The sequence below is a fragment of the Solanum lycopersicum genome, chromosome 1 (assembly GCF_036512215.1).
Source record: "Solanum lycopersicum chromosome 1, SLM_r2.1".
In the NCBI taxonomy this organism is placed as follows: Eukaryota; Viridiplantae; Streptophyta; class Magnoliopsida; order Solanales; family Solanaceae; genus Solanum; species Solanum lycopersicum.
Window position 1 is genome coordinate 4,604,289 of NC_090800.1, and position 21,464 is coordinate 4,625,752.

The 21,464-nt window shown below is 40.7% G+C and overlaps 1 protein-coding gene across 1 annotated transcript; it reads left to right on the forward strand.

Annotated features, from left to right (window-relative positions):
* The first annotated feature begins 961 nt into the window (after positions 1-961).
* LOC138340790 (uncharacterized) lies at positions 962-12,559 on the forward strand. Its single transcript, XM_069293015.1, has 11 exons — positions 962-1,201; positions 1,450-4,490; positions 4,736-5,291; positions 5,367-5,634; positions 5,716-6,288; positions 6,376-6,606; positions 6,809-6,980; positions 7,041-7,431; positions 8,292-8,486; positions 11,919-12,076; positions 12,397-12,559. Exons 1-11 carry the CDS (start codon positions 962-964, stop codon positions 12,557-12,559), a joined length of 5,988 nt encoding a protein of 1,995 aa, XP_069149116.1.
* The last annotated feature ends 8,905 nt before the right edge of the window (positions 12,560-21,464 follow it).

Genomic DNA, 21,464 nt, shown 5'->3' on the forward strand with positions numbered 1-21,464 from the left:
GACTCAAAGTAGACGTGACCACGACGATCTACAAAGCTGCGGTCACAACCTTGGATGAAGATCTGGCGTCACAGATAAAGAGAAAGAAGGAGGTTGAGATGGAAACCGAAAGCCTAAGGAAAAGGTTGAACCTGCTTCGTTTGGAGATACACGAAGGAAAGGCGAGAGAAGCGAAAATAGATATCGAGACTGCCGTGTCGTTGGCCAGAAGTGCGGCACTCGACGAAGAATTGGCAACCCATAGCAACTTAAAAGGCGGAAAACATCCCGCCCGTGAACAGGGAACAGATCACAGTAGCCCCGGCTATGAAGTAATTGAGGAGGACGATGAAGAAGAAATCGTCTACAAGCCTCCATTTCCGACTGTCTGAAAGGAAAGGAATGACGCCACCACAAGACAAGAAATCGCCAAATGCTGTTTTCCAGAAATTTCAATGTTGTTTTCCAATTCCCTTGTAATCACAATGAAAGAATGAATGAAAATTTTCATCCTTGTATTCGAACTACGTTGGGCCTGAATTCTCCTCGCGAGATACGTAGGCAGCCTTTCCCGGCCCGGCCCCTATCACCAAAAATTTTCATTCTCCTCCATGTTTCGGAGATACGAAGATAAGATCAACGGACGACGAAAAGCAGCTGCAAGAAAACCATAGCTCAACGTGATTCAGCTTTCCCGAGATGACGTCAAAACAAACAAATTCCTGTTTGTTCAAAATATATTTCCGTCCTCATTCGCGGGTTAAGATATCCTCAAACAAAGTGACTTGTGTGTTTATCTGTTTTATGTGCGATATTATGCATTTTGTACTCCGGATATGCACTGACAAATTTGCCTTTGAGTTGTTTTTTCATCACAGGTACCTCTTACTGATCTGTGTCGATAAAGCTGGCAGATCACCACTACTTCACCAGATCAAAAGGTCGCGCAGATTCCTTCCCCAGATCAAACGCAAATACAGACATGGGCGACAACAATGAACAAATCAGCCTCACAGATGTCGTGGTGGCTCAGCCCACCGCGGCAGAGCAGAATGAGCTTATTGCGCAGCTGATGCAGCAAATAGCTGACATGAGGGTAGAGATGCAACGGAGGCAAGACACTTCTCCGCCCGGGTTTGGCCCCAACTTTCTCGACGCGAGACCTCATACATACTTCCCCTCGTCCAGCTCGGATCCTACTCAGCAACGTCCATCGACACCCGTGCATAACCCCTCCAGAATAGATATGACTACCCAAAAACCCCAATACGCGTCAGTCTCCTATCAGACTCCCTCACCACTCCCAGACAATCCTCCACAAATACCACCACACCCCCAAAGCATTCCAATAGCCCCATTACCCCAAAATCAAACCCAAAATCCCGCCGCCTTCAATTCCCAAACACCGCATCCCCACTTTAACCAAAATACCAATCCACAAAATTTTCGCAAAATTATCAAACCGCACAGAACGTTCCAAGCCCTTCCATAGCTCCACCCCTCCCCAAAAGAACCACTTTTCAAGTCCCAATCCCAGTCGAGCATGAGGTGCACGGCTCCGAGTTGGACCACTATGAGGAGCAAGAGAGAGAGTGGAGGTCGAGGGAAGAAGCAAAGGTAGACATAAAGGAGGAGATCCGGAAGGCAATGAGGGAATTGCAATGTACTCCAGACGTCACTGGGTTAAGCTACGCAGAACTGTGCATCCACCCAGACTTGAACCTGCTTGAAGGGTTCAAGATCCCGAAGTTTGATACCTTCGGTGGGGCGGGCAACCCCATGGCACACCTCAGAGCGTACTGTGACCAACTCGTGGGAGTTGGCAAAGATGAAGCCTTGCTAATGAGGTTATTCAGCCGGAGCCTGTGCGGGGAAGCTTTGGAGTGGTTCACATCCCACGAGACTCGACAATGGCCCAGTTGGAGTGCACTGGCTAAGGAGTTCATCGACAGATTCGCGTACAACGTCGAAATAGTCCCTGATCGGTACTCCTTGGAGAAGATGAAGCAGAAGCCCACAGAAAGCTATCGCGAGTTCGCGTACAGATGGAGGAAGGAGGCAGCGAGGGTGAGGACTCCAATGACAGAGAAGGAGATTGTGGAGGTGTTCGTGCGGGTGCAGGAGCCCGAGTATTATGACAGAGTCATCTTATTAATCGGCGCCAAGTTCGCCGAGATAGTCAAGGTGGGTGAGACTATTGAAGATGGCCTGAAGTCGGGGAAGATAGCCCGAGTGTCTGCATCACCTGGGTCTTCCGGACTGGTAAGGAAGAAAAGAGAAGAGGTTAACGCTATCTCACACGGGGGAAGAAAGGCCCCCAGAAACTTACCACGTCCCCAAGGCCGCCCTTACCCTCCATCACAGCCTCATCAAGCCTACCGTCCAAACTCAAATCATTCCAGCCACTACAATGCCGGCCCCACTTATCCAGAAGCCCATATTGCGTCGTATCAGAATCCACCCCCGATTCCCCAAAATTTTCCAAACTACCCCCAAGCCTATCAAGTCCCTCCCCACTACCAGAATGTCGCTCCCAGCTGCGCTAATGTACAACCAAGCTATCAAGCGCCATTCCCCGCATATCAAATACAAACCCCAGCATATCAAAGCCCCCATCCAAATTACCAAGCCCCAAGGCCAAACCACCAAACAAATCCCTACCCCAGAACCCAAGCTCCACGACCAAACGCCCGCAATTACCAACAAGTCCCTCCCCCACAGCAGGGCGGGTATGATCCCCCTTGCCCCAGGTCTGAGAAGAAGCCCTCCAGAAGCTTCACCATGTTGGCTGAAAGTAGAACTAAATTGTTCGAAAGGTTATCCGCGGCCGGATACATCCACCCTGTGGGCCCCAAGCCCGTGGATGTCCATTCCAGATTCTACAGACCGGAGCAGAGATGTGCTTACCATTCCAACAGTGTTGGACATGATACAGAAGATTGTATCAATCTCAAGCACAAGATCCAGGACTTGATTGACCAGGAAGTGGTCTCTCTTCAGCCCGCGGCGCCAAACGTCAACACGAATCCGTTGCCAAATCATGGGGGTGGAAACATCAACATGATAGAAATTGACGATGATGAGCGTGAAGCCAAGAGAATTACTCCTATTGTTCAGGAAGACTTGGAGAGGGCTGTCGCTTCTTTGAGCGTCAGGGAGAAAGGAGAGTTTGTCATTCTGACACCTGCAAAGGCTGTTGCCTTGGTGCCCTCAAAGACTCTCCCCAAACTCAAGTTTGTGATAGAAACGGTCGTGGCTCAAGGCATGACTAGGTCCGGAAGGTGCTACACTCCTGATGAGCTTGCTCTCGGAGGACAGAAGAAGGACCATGCTAAGAGGCCGATAAGCGAGGGGGAAGAAGAAGAGTTCTGGAGAAGGATGCAGCCGAAGGACTATTCCATCGTCAAACATTTAGAGAAGACTCCAGCTCAGATATCTGTGTGGGCCCTGCTGATGAGCTCTCAGTCCCACAGGCAGGCCTTAATGAAAGCTCTTGATGATACATACGTGCCCTCAGGCACAAGCAGCGACAATGTAGCTGCTATGATTCACCGGGTCATTCAGGGACACCGTATCAGCTTCTGCGATGATGAGTTGCCATCCGAAGGGAGAGCCCACAACAAAGCTCTACATATCACCGTAGTATGCCGCGGAAAGATCGTCAACCGTGTTTTGGTAGATGACGGATCTGGCCTAAACATATGCCCCTTGTCCACGCTGAAGCAGCTGAGGTTTGACCTCGGAAAGTTGGAGAAAAACCAGGTCAATGTGAGAGCTTTTGATGGTGTGCAGAGAGAGACGTTAGGAGCGGTGAGCTTGATCATCCAAATGGGCCCTGCGGAGTTCGAGGCAAAATTCCAGGTGTTGGATATCGACACCAGCTATAACCTCCTTTTGGGAAGACCATTTATTCATATGGCTGGAGCCATCCCTTCCACTCTTCACCAAGTGATGAAACTAGTATGGAGAAATGAAGAACTAGTTATTCACGGGGAAAGGAGCCATTCAGGTAAGCAGGTGCCGATCTTGGACGAGACGCCGCAAACTTCGGACTTCTACACAGCGGAGTTGGTAAATGCCACCGATGAGGGCCTGGCACCACAGACTCCCATGCCGGCCGTGTACAAAATGATTGCCACGGTAATGCTGCAGAGCGGATTCGAACCAGGTTTCGGATTAGGAAGGAATGCACAAGGGATCATCGAGCCAATTCCGGTCCTTGCTATAGGATCAAAGTATGGTTTGGGGTACATCCCCACAGATGATGATTTGAAGATGAAGAGGAGCAAGGATCAAGGGTTGACTAAGCCGATCCCACATCTCTATCACTCCTTTCCAGTCCGGGAGCATGCCGAGTCTGCAGACGATGGGGAAGGAATCTGTGACCTGTTCAAGGAGATCAACGCCGTCATCGAGGGGGAGGCTGAGCCAGCAGGCATTCGTGATGCTGAACCAGGGGAGATGCTGCAAAATTGGACGTCCACGCCGATCCCGATGCCCCGAACTCTGTGGTAGAATGGAGTTATTTTGTGCATGCCAAAATCGGTGGTCGTTCGGAAGAGGCCCGAGACCCACCATTTCTGCATTTCTTGATTTTGAATTTTGTTATGATTGTTTAAAGGGCGACACGGCCTTGTGCCATGACCCAAATTTGCATTTTTGATTCAATTTAAATGAAAGCCTCCTTATTTTGACTTTGTTTATTCGATTGCTTGTTATATTTTACTTTTCTAATTTTGTCTGTTTATGATTTCAGTAACGTAAGTTACAAACCTGCCAATGTCATGTCATGTCACGAGCTAAACGAGAAAAATGAGGCAAATGACGACGAGGCTGACGACTACGACGACGAAAGTGGGGAACCAAACTATGTGGTAGAAGAATTTCGGCAGTTCGAGAATCAACATAAGCCGAATCTGGAGGAAACAGAGACGGTGACTTTGGGAGATTCAGAATGTGTCAAAGAGGTTAAGATCAGCACTCACCTGAATGAAACTCAGAAGGTGAGCCTGGTGTATTTGCTTGCCGAATACTGCGATGTGTTTGTTTGGGAGGTCAGTGACATGCAGGGGCTGAGTACCGATGTCGTATCTCATAAGCTGCCTATCAACCCAGGGTTCGAGCCGGTGAAGCAAAAGACTCGGAAATTCAAGCCTGAATTGAGTCTGAAGATTAAGGTTGAAATCACCAAGCAGATAGAGTCTCGGTTGGTAGAAGTAACGCAATATCCCACCTGGTTGGCGAATGTCGTTCCGGTCGCCAAGAAAGATGGAAAAATCAGGATTTGTGTTGATTACAGAGATCTCAACAAGGCTAGTCCAAAGGATAATTTCCCGTTGCCAAATATCCATATTCTGATTGACAACTGTGCCAAACATGAGATGCAGTCATTTGTGGACTGCTACGCGGGTTATCACCAGATTCTGATGGATGAAGAAGACGCGGAGAAAACGGCCTTCATCACGCCTTGGGGGGTATATCACTACAGGGTGATGCTATTTGGGCTCAAAAACGCCGGTGCCACTTACATGAGAGCCATGACGACTATCTTCCACGACATGATTCACAAGGAAATTGAAGTGTACGTGGACGACGTCATAATTAAATCCCGCGAGAGTTCGGATCATTTGACACACCTGCGAAAATTCTTTGAACGTTTACGTAGGTACAACTTGAAGCTCAATCCCGCCAAGTGTGCTTTTTGAGTCCCAGCTGGGAAGTTGTTGGGATTTATAGTCAGCAGAAGAGGTATTGAGCTCGACCCTTCCAAGATCAAAGCGATTCAAGAGTTACCTCCGCCGAAAACGAGAAGAGAGGTGATGAGTTTCTTAGGGAGGTTGAACTATATCAGCCGGTTTATAGCACAGTCGACGGTGGTATGTGAGCCTATCTTCAGGTTGCTGAAGAAAGATGCCCCAACTAAGTGGACTGAGGAGTGCCAGACCGCTTTCGACGCTATCAAGATATACTTGTCTAATCCACCAGTATTGGTTCCTCCGCGAGAAGGGAGTCCTTTGTTGCTGTATTTGTCTGTTTCAGATAACGCCTTTGGATGTGTACTGGGTCAACACGACGAGACAGGGAAGAAGGAAAGGGCAATCTACTACATCAGCAAGAAATTTACTCCGTACGAGTCTCGCTACACTCTGCTGGAAAGAACATGTTGTGCTCTGACGTGGCTTGCCCAGAAGCTGAGGCACTATTTGTCGTCGTATACTACATATCTTATCTCCAGAATGGATCCATTGAAGTATATTTTCCAGAAAGCGATGCCGACCGGGAAGTTAGCTAAATGGCAAATGCTGTTGAGTGAGTTTGACATCGTGTACGTGACTCAGAAGGCAATAAAAGCACAAGCTTTGGCTGATCATCTTGCGGAAAATCCCGTTGATGAAGAGTATGAACCTCTCAAGACATTTTTTCACGATGAAGAAGTGTCATTTGTGGGTGAAGATATCTCTGAAGCTTATCCAGGTTGGAGATTATTCTTCGATGGAGCGGTGAACCACCAGGGTAAAGGTGTTGGAGCAGTCTTGGTATCAGAATCTGGTCAGCACTATCCTATAGCGGCTAAACTACGATTCAACTGCACAAACAACATGGCTGAGTATGAAGCTTGCATTCTCGGTTTGAAAATGGCCATTTGTAGCTTGGGGAATGGATGTCATCGGTCCTATAGAGCCAGCCGCTTCTAATGGACACAGATTCATTTTGGTTGCCATCGATTATTTCACCAAGTGGGTGGAAGCAGCCTCTTACAAATCAGTAACCAAGAAAGTGGTGGCCGACTTTGTCCGCAACAATCTGATATGCCGATTTGGAGTTCCAGAATCCATCATCACGGATAACGGTGCAAATCTCAACAGTCATCTGATGAAAGAGATATGTGAACAATTTAAGATTGTTCACCGAAGGTCCACTGCTTATCGCCCTCAAATGAACGGAGCTGTAGAGGCCGCCAACAAGAACATCAAGAAGATTCTGAGGAAAATGATTGACAAGCAGCGGGGTTGGCATGAAATGTTGCCATATGCTCTACTGGGTTATCGAACGACGGTCAGAACATCAACTGGGGCTACTCCATACTTGCTAGTATACGGAACAGAAGCAGTCGTACCTGTTGAAGTTGAGATACCGTCACTGAGGATCATCCAAGAAGCTGAGCTAAGTAATGCTGAGTGGGTTAGCAAACGGATTGATCAACTAGCTTTGATTGATGAGAAGAGGATGGTTGCTGTTTGCCATGGCCAGTTGTATAGACAAAGAATGACTCGCGCTTTTCACAAAAAAGTAAGAGCCAGAAATTTTGAAGTTGGTCAGTTGGTTCTTAAGCGTATTTTTCCTCATCAAGACGAGCACAAAGGAAAGTTCGCACCTAACTGGCAAGGTCCTTACATGGTTCGCAAAGTACTATCTGGAGGTGCTTTAGTCTTGTCAGAGATGGATGGCGCTGTATGGCCCAAGCCTATCAACTCAGATGCTGTCAAGAGATATTACGCGTGAAGTTCGTTTTGCATTTTCCATCATTTACTTGTAATCTTCTGTTTGCTTGTATTTGTTCGAATTTGAATTCTTATCCCTCCTGTAACGAACTACGTCTGACCTGAATTCTCAAGAATGAGATACGTAGGCGGCCTTTGTCGGCCTCGGTCGGTTTCTTTGTAAATTTTATTCTTGTTAACCTTTAAGGGGAACTACGTTTGACCTGATTCCTACCGCAACGGGATACGTAGGCGCCACAAGGGCTCGGTCATATATCTCGTAAATTCTATTCCCCCCTTCTACAATAGAAATTGGAACAGAATTTTTTAGAGGGACTCAAAAATTCTCCAGAAGGAACCTTCTCTTTAGCGGATCAAACTAAAGACATTTTGAATTTGCGACTGGGACAGAATTTTTGAGAAGATCTCAAAAATTCCGAGATCTGTGCGATTACAATGGAAAGAGGAGCAAGATACTAAACTGGGACAGAAATTTTGAGGATAGCCTCAAAATTTTGTCATGGGACTTCCCTACAAGTCCGGAATGCCTCTGAAATTCATTCGACAAGCGTCGGACTCAAAGAAGCTCGTTAAGCCTGACATGACGTGACTTGGCATTGACTTTTCGAGATACTATTTCTTAAAAAATTTCTTACTTCTCTTAAAAATTTTCCTTTTATATTTCATCTGTTTTGGCATAAGATATTTTCTTATCTATCAAGAGTCGGGAAATCGGGAAATCAACCGGAGTTATCAAGACAAGGAGCAAACAACCGAAGGGATCAACACAGATCAGTATGTTTAAAACTGACAATTTTTCTGTGGATGCAGGTTTATAGCTTCGCTTCAAAATCGGTCGAATTCTTTCGACTTATGAATACGGAGAAGGAGAAAACTATCTCCAAAACCAGTGATTTTATTGAAAGCGGGAATATCGTTTGCGTCAGGATGCTTATGAATGTGTTTGTTTATTTCGAACCATTCTCAACAATGGGGAATTTACAAAATATCCAGTCAGATTCAAAGGTGAATCAAACGGGAATCTCAGCGAAGATTTCGTGATTCCTATAGATACCGCTATTTGCATTGCGTTATCAAAGCAAGATGATTATTGTCGATCAAGGCCATGCATTACCTCAGAAGAGACGGTTATGCAATTATTATTTCATTATTATCGATCAAGTCGATGTATTATTTGGAGATCATCTTATCGTTACTATTCACGGGGGCGATATAAATATTCATGCATCACGAATTTATACACTGAAGAATCATGCATCGCGGAATCATGCATAGCGGAATCATGCATCGCGGGAATCATGCATAGCGGAATCATGCATCGCGGGAATCATGCATAGCGGAATCATGCATCGCGGGAATCATGCATAGCGGAATCATGCATAGCGGAATCATGCATCGCGGAATCATGCATCGCAGAAATCATGCATCGCGAGTCAATAATTATGCATGACGAGAAGATTTTATGCCTCGTCGAGATTTATACATCGCGAGAAGAATTTATGCCTCGCTGGAATTCATGCATCGCGGAATCATGCATCGCGGAAATCATGCATCGCGAGTCAATAATTATGCATGACGAGAAGATTTCGTGCCTCGTCAAAATTTATACATCGCGAGAAGAATTTATGCCTCGCTGGAATTCATGCATCGCGGAATCATGCATCGCGAGTCAATAATTATGCATGACGAGAAGATTTCATGCCTCGTCAAAATTTATACATCGCGAGAAGAATTTATGCCTCGCTGGAATTCATGCATCGCAGAATCATGCATCGCGGAAATCATGCATCGCGAGTCAATAATTATGCATGACGAGAAGATTTCATGCCTCGTCAAAATTTATACATCGCGAGAAGAATTTATGCCTCGCTGGGATTCATGCATCGCGGAATCATGCATCGCGAGTCAATAATCATGCATGACGAGAAGATTTCATGCCTCGTCGAAATTTATACATCGCGAGGAGAATTTATGCCTCGCTGGAATTCATGCATCGCGGAATCATGCATCGCGGAATCATGCATCGCGGAAATCATGCATCGCGAGTCAATAATTATGCACGACGAGAAGATTTCAAGCCTCGTCAAAATTTATGCACGACGAGAAGAATTCATGCCTCGTCAAAATTTGCACATCGCAAGAAGATTTTATTCTTCGCTGAAAGTTATGCGTCGCGAGAAGATTCATATCTCGCAGGAATTTACGTATCGCGGGAAGATATTCATGACCCGCAAGAAGACGTACTTGGATAAAGAAAGAGCAATACTTATCCATTGGCCTCGACTGCATTATGTTATTTCTTATAAAAACAAACATCATGGAGAGCATCGAAGATGACAACAAAAGAAACATCAATATCGCATCAGCATTTATTTATTCATTTCGACATCAAGTATGGAACACATTGAAGATGATATTGCAAAACACAAGACATAAGCTTTATTTGCTGGACGTCAGACCGATCGAGTCGACGTCGAACATGGAGGAGAACAATGAAGTGTCGACATGGTAAAAGACACTGTCTCCCGTCCTAATTGCATTTTTTAAGCTGACGAGTTTTATCTCAGTCTTTGTCGAGAGCATCCAAAAGGATGAATTCTCCAAAAACCACAGGTGCGGACGACATCAAAAAGGATGCAGCACAACGTGGAACTTTTTCTTAGCAGCGAACTGGGACATAGTCCAAAGAGGAGTGTCAAACTCTTAGGACGCGAGCAGAGGAGCGACTTCCACCACAATCGAACCACCCTCTCGAGGCTTACGGGTTTTTCTCTAGTTCTGTCAGTTTCTGCCTCGCTTCCGAAAGTTTTGTTTTATCGGAAGCAAGTTTCCAATCTGAGTGACAATACGCCAAAAGATTTGGAAATTATGTCCGTGTAAGTTCTTAATTATGGGTGTGAAGCGCGCCACATTCATGGCTAAGAGGTTACAAGCCTCTTTTTCATACTCGTTTAATGTGTCACTCGTCCAAAACCGAAGGTTAGCTAGCATAATAGTTTTCCTTTTCCAACGATCAAGTCGAACTACACACAGCCTGATGCCGAAGGTTTAAGGGTATGTAGGCGGATTCAATGTTGAAAACTCGGCTGTATTCCAACATTCGCTCTCGAATTCTATTCTCGAGCATTTCAATACCTTCATAATCCGGTATCGAAGTGGCTTTGATTCTTTCAAAATCGTGCGATAAATCAATCTATTTGAACTACAAGTGGCCTGAATTCTCATATAGCCTGAGATATGTAGGAGACCCGTTTGCAAGGGTTCGTCTATAATTCCTAAACCCTGTGTCGAATCCTTCCTGTAAAACGATTGGGTTTGATCAAAATTGGGTGGTCAATTTCATCTTCCTCGGGTTGCTTGCGTCAATCCGAGTAAAATGAGGGACAGTTGTTGACACCCAATTTTGACCCGCGTCAGTGTGAGTTAATTGGTTTTATAAATCTTGCGAAAATAAGATAGATGTATATATATACCTATATGTATATACATATATGTATATGTATATGTGTGTATCTTAAAGCTTCCCTTCCTCCAGCCCATTTCCCTTTTGTTTATTTTCAGCCCACCCCATTTCTCTTCCCCTTTTCCAGCCCAACGCCCAGGCCCAATCCCTCAAGCACAAATTCCCTCTCAACCCAATCTAATCCTCTTCAGCAGCCCAACACCCTTTTCCATTTATTTTCTTTAACCCAACCCACACTCAACAGCCCAAAACTTTTAAAATACCCAAACCCATTTAACCCCGACCCAGCCCTTCGACCCGGCACCCGACCCAACCCATCTCCCCCTCTTTCTTCCTCCCCTTTCCTTCATCCCAACAATTCCCAAAAAACACAGAAAAACAGACGCCATTCCGAGAACCCAGAAAAAACGCAGAAAATCTCCCCTACGCTCTCCCACCCGTCTCTCCCCACGCTCCTTCCCTCATCCTCTCTCCCGCGCATAAACCCACGCGTAAAGTCGCGACCCCCAGAAACCCCAGACGCGACAAAAACCCAGAAAACGCGACCCCCTCTTTCCCAGAAACAGACGTGCGTCTCCTTCGCGTGTTCACCTCTCCTCTCTCCTCGCCAGTACGCCTCGCAGCAGACTTGCTTTCGGCGGAGGGAGACCCGTATTCGGCTGTAGCAGACCTGCATCTTCGTCCTTGAGGCGCGAGATCGATCCACGTCTCCCCTCAAGGACGATTGGGGCCATCCCTTCCCTTTTTTCCGTTTCCAAAAGGACGTTTTTCAGAGAAAGATGGGGCACCATTAATGGGAGGGATTCAAATTTTGAATTCAGAGGGGCCTAGTCACGTTCTTGCCCTTCCCTCTTCCGAAAACCCTATATAAACCCCTTTCGTCCTTAAGAAAAGGGGTTAGAATTTTGAGCGCTAAGAATTTCGAGGAGGGAAAAATCGTGAGTTAAGGCTATCTTTTTTTCAAAATATTTCAGCCTCTGATTCTCGAATACAAAGACACTTTGATTTTCGGGGGTAGCGTTCGCATACGAACAACAGTTCAAGCCTTTGGGAAGGTTCTTTCGTTCTTGCTGCGTTCCGGTGAAGTCGTTGCTCCTTGCTCGTTCCCGTCCCAGTTCGTCGCCAGGAACAGGTAATGTTTCACCTCTCCAAACACTCTTCATCTATGTCGTCTTCGGCGCGATGATTCTTTGTTGTGGCTGGCGTTCGCTTGAGTTATTAGTTTTAAGTGTTGGTATGTGTTGCTGTTAATCAAATGTGGATGTCTTTAGTTTATTTTGGATCAAGCATGTTGAGTATTTGAACGTTGGGTATATGGTCTGTGTTGCCGTGAATAGAAAATGTCATACATGTTGGCTGCTCGATTTCGAGGCGCATTGTACGTTACGATTTAGTGTCAGTACGCAGGTTGGTTTCGTGTTGCTTCCCGTTTTTGAGTGTGACATGGTTTAGCCGTAATATCGCATTTCCTCCTCTCTTTAAGATTGTTAAAGTCGCTGTCTTTGGTTCACATGCTGCCCCTTTACTGTTTGGTGTTGTTCGTGTTCAAGTGTTTGTCCTGTTTTTTTTGAGTTGTTTATTCAAGAATATGGTCGGGGTTGGGAGGCGCAGGTAAATGCGTATCTTGAAGTCGTTTCTAGCCTTAGAAATCGTTAATCTTCTCGCTTATGTCCTTGTGTTGGATTTAACTTTGCATAATAGCCTTTAATGTATAGATAATAGTAGCATGATTCATCAAATGTGACATTTTGCCTGTGTTAAAATCAATGAGGCGGCCTTCGATACATTCTGCTTTTCTCTTTGTGCCTGAAGTAAAGTTTACAACCTCATTTTAAAATCACATGGGGGATAGTTTGGTATGGCGCATCTTTCTTGGATAAAAGTGTGTTTTTTTAGTTTGTTTTTCTCCTCGCATATGTGTCGGTTGGATTATATATTAATTCTTTCACTTGTTTTTGTGGCATGTGAAAACCCCTTCGAGTCCGTTTGGGATTCCCTTCTCTCCTCGCATTCCGGAAGAGCCGTAAAGGCTCAATCCTCTATCGAGTCAAGGCAAACGTATGAAGCCAATTTCGGAAAGATTGAAGAAGAATCCAAAGGCGAATTAGAAGATTTTAGTATTGTGTTGTATTTTGTTTATAATGGGCATAAGCCCTTATTGTTTCACTTTCTTTGTATATTTTTATATGTCTAGACTAGGACAGGTACGAAAAAGAAGGGGTCAAAACCCAAAAAACAGGTGGGTCCAAAACTCGGTCAAGGCGAACAGAACCCGAGTTTGGACCCGAATCTCTCTCTCCCTCTCTCTCTCTCTTTACTCTTCGTTTACGTGCTTTTATTTATATGTCGTTAGTCGAGATTAGAAAACTCCAACCCCCTTTGAAACGCCTATCTATTTTATCAAAATTTAAGAGGTTTAACTAAAATGGAATCTCAAAGTAAAAAAAAAAAAAAATCATCAACTTGTAATGTTGTCTAAATTTCTAATAAGTTCAAAAAAAAAAATCAAATTCTACAAGTTTGTTTGAATATAAAGTGTCTTAGCCCCAAAACGATTTTGCAAAGTTAAATATTTCAAAACTTATAAAGTTCGCCTAGATATCTAAGTAGTTCAAAATTCGCAAGTCTTTAAAAAATAGTCAAATAAGTTAATCGTCGGAAAACCGTATTTAACGGAGTGTCTTAGGCGCCTTACACCTTCCTAAGACACTAATGAGAATCCCGAACCCTTAAAAAATGTTTCAAAACAATTTTTTCTGTTTAGGTTGTTTAGAAACGAAGTTTTCTTGATTTTTCTTAAAAATTAAGTGGCGACTCCTAAATGTCTGAAAACAAACTCTTTTCGAAAATCACTTTTTTCGATAAAACAATAATAACGCCAAGTACACCCATGTGGACTCAAGCCTCCATACCATACTGATTTGGGAATAGGTTCATTAATTTGAGTATATTATCATAATTCAAGATTCATTCTCTTTATTCCTCTTGTGTCGGAACGTGACACTCCAATCCCCTAATACTACGTGTCGGTTTGTGACACCCGATCCCCTAATACTATGTGTCGGCTCGTGACACCCGATCCCCTAATACTATGTGTCGGTTCGTGACACCCGATCCCCTAATACTATGTGTCGGTTCGTGACACCCGATCCCCTAATACTATGTGTCGGTTCGTGACACCCGATCCACTAATACTATGTGTCGGTTCGTGACACCCGATCCCCTAATACTATGTGTCGGTTCGTGACACCCGATCCCCTAATACTATGTGTCGGTTCGTGACACCCGATCCCCTAATACTATGTGTCGGTTCGTGACACCCGATCCCCTAATACTATGTGTCGGTTCGTGACACCCGATCCATTAACCTCATTCTTTTAGTTCATCAAGCCTTCTTTTATACCAAGGCCTCATCATTAACAAAGTGGTTTTTAAGATTTAAGATTCAACAGCCTCATCATGCTAATTCATCACAATTACAAAATCATATCATGCAAGCACATAATTAAGCATATAGAAGACTTTACAGAATTACTCAATACATATCATTCGCTATTAAGAGTTTCACTACGAAATAGCATAAAACCCATAACCTACCTCCACCGAAGATTCGCAGTCAAGAAATCTACTTTCCCAATGCTTTGCTTTCTTCTTCGTTTCTCCCTCTCTCGTTCGTTCCTTCTCCCTCTTCTCTTTTTATGATTTTTCCTTATTCAAACTCTTTTTCTCTTACCCTAATTACCATATAATTAAGTATAAAAGATGACCAAAGTAACACACTAATTAATTCAAGGTTATCTCCTTTAACCCCCAAGTAATTGAATTATTAACATTCACCCACTAACTTTATAATTATAAGTAGGAATAGTCCAAAACGCCCCTTAAAACTTTTAACAGAAATCCGACCCAGTCAGGGTTACGCAGTCTGTGACGGGCCGTCGTGCCTGTGACGGTCCGTCCTGCTGAGTCGTCACAGAGTTCAGAGACTGAATTTTACTAAAGGGCCTGTGACGGTCCGTCGTGCACACGACGGTCCGTCCTGCCATGTCGTCGCAAAGTTCAGAGAGTTGTTCTCAGTACCCAATTTTTCAGAATTCTAAGTGTTTTGAAATGACACACCCTCGACGATCCGTCGTTCCCATGACGGTCCATCGTGGGATCCGTCGACCCAGACACTTTTTACCAGAAATAAACTCTACTGCTCAAAACGACTAACAGGTCGTTACATTATATTTCAAGATACATGTTTTTGGGTACGAAGATTCATGATATCACAACATAACGTATATTCAAATATTTAGATTATATATTAGTGAGATTATTGTAAATTACTCTTATATAAAAAAGTTCGGCCCATGGCCCGACCTCGGTCCAACCACGATCTAGCCTCAAGGGCCAAGGGTTTATGTTGATCAAGCTTAGAAGACCTAGTTTCAAATTGGGTTTGGAAAATCTTATCCCAACCCTACCCCAATAAAGGATAGAATTGGACCAACCCCATGGGCTAAATTCATTTTTATAGCTCTAATTATAAGTCTCCTTTTATTATTTTATATAAATATTGTATAAGATCATATTATACTATACATTACAATTATTAAGTTATTTATTTTTCCTAGTTTACTAGGAATTTTTTCTCCTTTGATAAGGAATTAATTTTCTTGAAAAACAATTTTAGGAAATATTTTTACTAACATAACATTGAAATTGTTTTTAACACAGCTATTAAAAATATTTTCCCCCACCACGGTGAAATATTACATATTATCAAAAAACAGACGAAGACAATAATTTTGACTATTTTTGCCATTTACCGATTATAATTGATTGTTTCATTAATCTTTGAATAATTAAATAGTCTTAACAAGATTGAATTTATATATGAGTTTCTATTTTACATTGTAAAGAACTTATCTTATTTACCACTTCTTTTGTATGCATCTTATTTTGATTTATTATTAAAAGGGATAGGGCATTTACATACATGGTGTATACATGATTTTTATGGAAAGGTGTCACATTTTAAAATGAAAAAACTAATAAAATAATATAGTGTATAAATTCATTGTTTTATGTGGATGATTCATTGACCATTAGAGTCATCCAACAATTAATTGAATTCATGTATAATTGTTTTTAAGGTGATAAGAACCTTAAGAGATAACAATGTATTTATTAATGTGGTAATGTTTGAGAGTGATATCTCAATACTACAAATAGAGATGTCACTCACCATTTGATACATACACTTGAATAAGAAGAAAAGTTCTCTCTTCTATCTACATTTCTTGGTTTCTTCTCTTTATATTATATAATTATGAATTTACTTTTATAACACGTTATCAGCACGAATATAATCTAAAAGTTGTAGTACTTCGCAAAAGTGTTGTAGTTGAAATACTTGTGATCAGGAACATGTTATATTTATTTTTTCTTTTTACACATTTGTATTTTCAAAAGTTCCTCTTATATTAATAATTTATTTTAGTATATATGTGATATATGAAAAGGTAGAACATATTTGTTTCTTTACTTTAACAAATTTATACATCGGTTTATGACTATTCTAACAGTTCTTCGTTTCAGAAAAGAACTGAAGGATAAAAAAGTAATTTTCATGTTGATTTTCTTAGTGTTAATTATGAGGAACTTATTAACATTTATAATTACTAGAAGGTAAGACAGTGGATTCAAACTCAATCGCACCAAAAAGGGTAAGACATCAGATTAAAGTTCGGATGCATCGTAATGAAAATTCTTTGAGGTTAAGACGGTAGATTCGTGTTCTATCGCACCAAGTGGGTAAGACATCAATTTGAGTTTTGATGCACCATAATTGGGTTCAAGTCTCATAGAATTATGGCGTAACACGCCTTATATGGGCAAGATATTGAGTTTGAGTCAATGCACCATAGTGATGATAAAATGATGCCTAAAGCAAAAATAACATATTTTTAATGAAAAGCCTTGAAATTCGTTCCATTGAATTTGCTCCATTCCTTGAAAAGAATATGATAGCAACATATGATAACTTTGAAATCCACATATTGACTTGCTCGATTTTATCGTATAAATGTGGTAGCAGTAAATAATTAGTCTGAAATATAACAAATGATTAACGATACGAAAAAGAGCGGGAAGGGATGGAATTATAGCAGTCATCATTGTGGTAATTATAAAAGAAAGAACCCTATGAATTCTCCAAATAGTCCTTCAAAATGTGAAGACAATTTTCGTTATCAAAATGGTATTGAAAGGTCATTGAACTTGTGAATGTTGTCGACCCAATAATTTGATAAGTTTGTAAATCCTCCATCAAAAGACAAAAAGATAAAATGATTGTACACTTGATCTTTGAAAGTGGCTGTGTCATGTAAATATGATGAATTTTAAAAGCATGACAAAGTGCTTATAATGCAAATTTATGAAACACATATAAATGATTAGTTCATTTCTTTGAAAGAATGTAACTTATGATAAGTATCGTGAATGTCCGATCATTCTATAAGATAATGGGTCAAGATATGATAAAATCATTTTGGGTTGGATATATGCCACAAGTCACCTTTATGTGAGATTCGAAGAAAAAATTAGATATGCCAAAACTCATGTAATGACCCGCAAGGTCATTTTTGAAAACTTTTATAAAATTTCTATTTTACCCCTCCTGCTATATGTCCCGAATCATTTTTAGATAGTCAATTTAGATGATTTGAAATTTTTGAACTATAATTAATTAATTGAAAAATATTCAATAAATAATTTATTTTAAATTCTAATTCTTTTTGATCCATTATATAACAAAATAAGTTAATAGATTTTGTCACTTTTAATACCTAATTTATTTATAAAAGAAAATAAAGGAGAGCAGAAAACTAATCTGTCGGCGACACGAATACGAATGAAGGGAGGACAAACTGCATCACGTAAGGACAATTCGTTTTCAAGTTCTCTTAGGCATGCATTAATTGTTTCTCATAGTGCATATTTTATTATAATTGCTGCACACACACATATGTGTGTGTATGTGCGTGCGCGTATTAAATTATAATTGAATTGAAAAAGAGGACTTGGAATAAAGTACAAGTGATATATGTATATGTATAGTGATGATATGTCATGTGTTAAGGAACAATTTGTTTCAATTGTATGAAAGTGGTTTAATTTATATTTGGTGTGAATATATAGAAATTAGAGAATTTTATGGTCTTGTAATTTGTCTATAATAATCAAAAGATGAATAGGATTCCTTTGAGATATTGGAGTCTTTCACATACTTAACTAACTATTCACATTAGTTAGATTGTCATGGGTATGGTAGCTAGATTTTATTTATATAAATGGAGTAGATTTAATTTAGGTATTGTATGTTATCGTAAATTGCTTGGATTATTTTTATTTTTGATTATAAAAGCTTTCATATGGTTATTGCCTTAAATTCAAGGTTTGACATATTAAGATATCTAATTAAATAGTATTTGTATTGTGTTCTATGAATGTCAATTGAATTTTTTATTCAAAGGAATTGAGACTTAACCCTAAGCTTGAAGGTTTGAAAATATGAAAGTTGGTATATTCATTTGTATATATCAAGAGTAAGAACTTGATTATAAATATGGACTCGAGGGGTTTTAAGTTATTTTTGGAGTACAAGATAGAATTATATCAATATATTGTCTATAGGCTCATTTACTCATGAAATAATGCATATTTTTATAGATTTGGGCGAGTTAGTGGGTCTAAGTTAGACATATAGTAATATGGGTGTTGTAAGTATTAAAACTTTATTGTGATTATTTATTTGAATATATTTCTTTAAGTTGGAATTTCAACGAATGAGGAAGGCTCAAGTTCCCGAGTAAATTCTTATTTGATTCAGGCAAGTAGATTTCTAAACTCCTGTTAAGTATATGATATTCGTGTATTTCCTTGTGGTATGTGTTTGGGAGTAATGGAACTTGGTGATGGGTTAACTTGTCCACATTTATTTATTCTAACTAATAACGAAAAAGTGATTATAAAAGGCAATGTAATTAACTGTTTGTGTGTGATGGATTGAGAATGGTGTGAGTACCGGTGGTATAAAGGCGAAGTTTATTACTATAGCATATGGTTTGTAATACTAGAATACCAAAGGATGTGGACATTAGATGATATATTATTGACTTGATTTATTATGTGTGATTATGTCTTTTATCAAACTGTATAATTGTCATAACTAAGGTGATTATATGTCATAGCGACATTTGATTAATTGAGATGTTGCATCATCCCCTTTATTTGATATCATATTGTGCACATGCATAGCCATGAGATTGAGTATGAGTAAAGGTCTAATAAGTGGAGATCGTTCGTGTTGAGATCGAGTTATGATTATTTGGGCACGTGAAGATCGTCCGTGTGATGGAGAAGTTACGATTATAATTTAGAAATGTGGAGATCGTCCATGCGAAATTTATTTGAATTATGATAGTGCGTTGAGATCGTCAGCACAGACACTGGAGATCGTCCGTGTCGATATAAGGACCTCCCGAGTCCCTCATGGGTCATGAACTCTCGATGTATTTTCGAGGAGTATCATGTCTATACGGTTGAGGGAGTACATGGTATATTGAGCCATATCATTTTAGGGTTTCCTATTGCATAACAACTCAAGACATCCTTCATTATTTATGATTATCTATTTTATTGGTAGTTTGAAAATAGTTGGTATTGTTGGGTATGTAGCAAGAATTAATGGGAAATAGAGGGAATGAGAGGAATTTGAAAAGTTGAGAACTTGAAGAGTTGGGAACTTGAAAAGTCCTCTTATGCTTTAATGAAAAAGGCAGTTGTCCCTCGTCGGTAATGGAAAGGAAAATAGGAGAGTTTAAATACATAAACACTCCTATTAATTGTTAAAAGGAAAGTCGTCGTCGCTCGCTCGCTTCGGCTTCGTCTTCGACTTTGGCAAATGATCGAGAGATTATTTTTTGGAAAAAAATTATTTTATTTATTTATTTAATTAATTAAATGGCCAAAAAATATTTTCAATTAATTAGTTTATAACAGAAGTTAACCGAAATGTTTTCAACTTTTTAATTAACTCGACCCGACTTGAATCCGCGCGCGCGACCCGTTTATTTTCCGTTATATTTAAAATTTCAACTTTCAGGAACAGTTAATACCATTTGAAAGTTTGCAACCTTTCATTAATGGTCGTGTCAATTCTTGAAGAGTTGCAACCTTTCAGAATATATTCTTCTTGCCTATAAATACCAGTCAGTCTTCAGAATATTTTTAAAATGAATTTTTCTGATCTTCGTTCTTCTTCTAAAACATATTTCTTCGTGTATTTTCCTGTTGTGGATTGATTCGCTGACAGTAGAGTTATTGGTATCTACACTCTACTAATTAAGATCATTTTACCCTGGGAAGTTATATTTCAAATCAAACCTCGGATACTAGAGAGGAATAATTTCCTTAAGGGGACACTTTGAATTCAGTGGACTTTATTTTCATCCAAACTAAGGATTATTTCAGATGCTGGTAAGTTTTTACAGATTTTAACTATTTTTTTAGAAATAAATTTCTGTTCATCTTGCTTACTGGTTCTATAAATTTCAGTTACTTCGAGTTTTTGAACATTTATTACAATCAGTAATTTTTGGTTTTGATAAGCAGACTGGGTAACAAATTTGGTTATCTCTATTTGATGAACTTGATTTTGTATGTTGCAGATATTGTGTGAGTGCCTTTTGTGGAGGCAGTAATGATGAATATTATGTTTGTTGTTAAGAATATGGGATTTTTAGAATGTTGTTGCTGAGATATGTGCTTGAAAATGATGAACTATTAGGTTGAGCTGATTTTATGCAGGTTGTAGTTGTGGAGGTTCGGTTGCGGTGTAAGGAGTATCCGTATTTTTATCCCCTTAACTTGTGTTTAGAGGTTTACTTGCTGAATATCTTGTGGTATGGTACTCACCCCTTGCTTCTACAATTTGTTTGTAGATTTTTAGTCTGGACCTTTGTGATACTTTCTCTTCTCCTTGTCTGAGGCTTCTTATGGAGATCTGTGAGGTAGTTGCTTGTTATTTCAGCGGACCTTCTTACTTCTATTTATGATCTTGTTCTACTCTAGGAACAATGTCATTGTTTCTCGAATAGAACAAGATCATAAATTGGAGTAAGAAGGTCTGCTGAGATAACAAGCAGCTAGCTCACAATTCTCCACAGGAAGCCTCAAACAAGGAGAAAAGAAAATATTACAAAGTCTGAGCTAGTAACCTACAAAAAGAATTGTAGTAGCAAGGGGTGAGTACCAAACCACACGGTACCCAGCAAGTAAACTTCTAAACACAAAATAAGGGGATAAAAAACGAGTACTCCTTACACACCAACCGAACTTCCACAACTATAACCTGCATAAAATTAAGCCCAACCTAACAATTCACACAGTTTTCATAACACTCAGCTCATCAAAATCATTTTAAAAAATTTGCACATCCTCAACTACAAACTCAATATTCAACAATCACA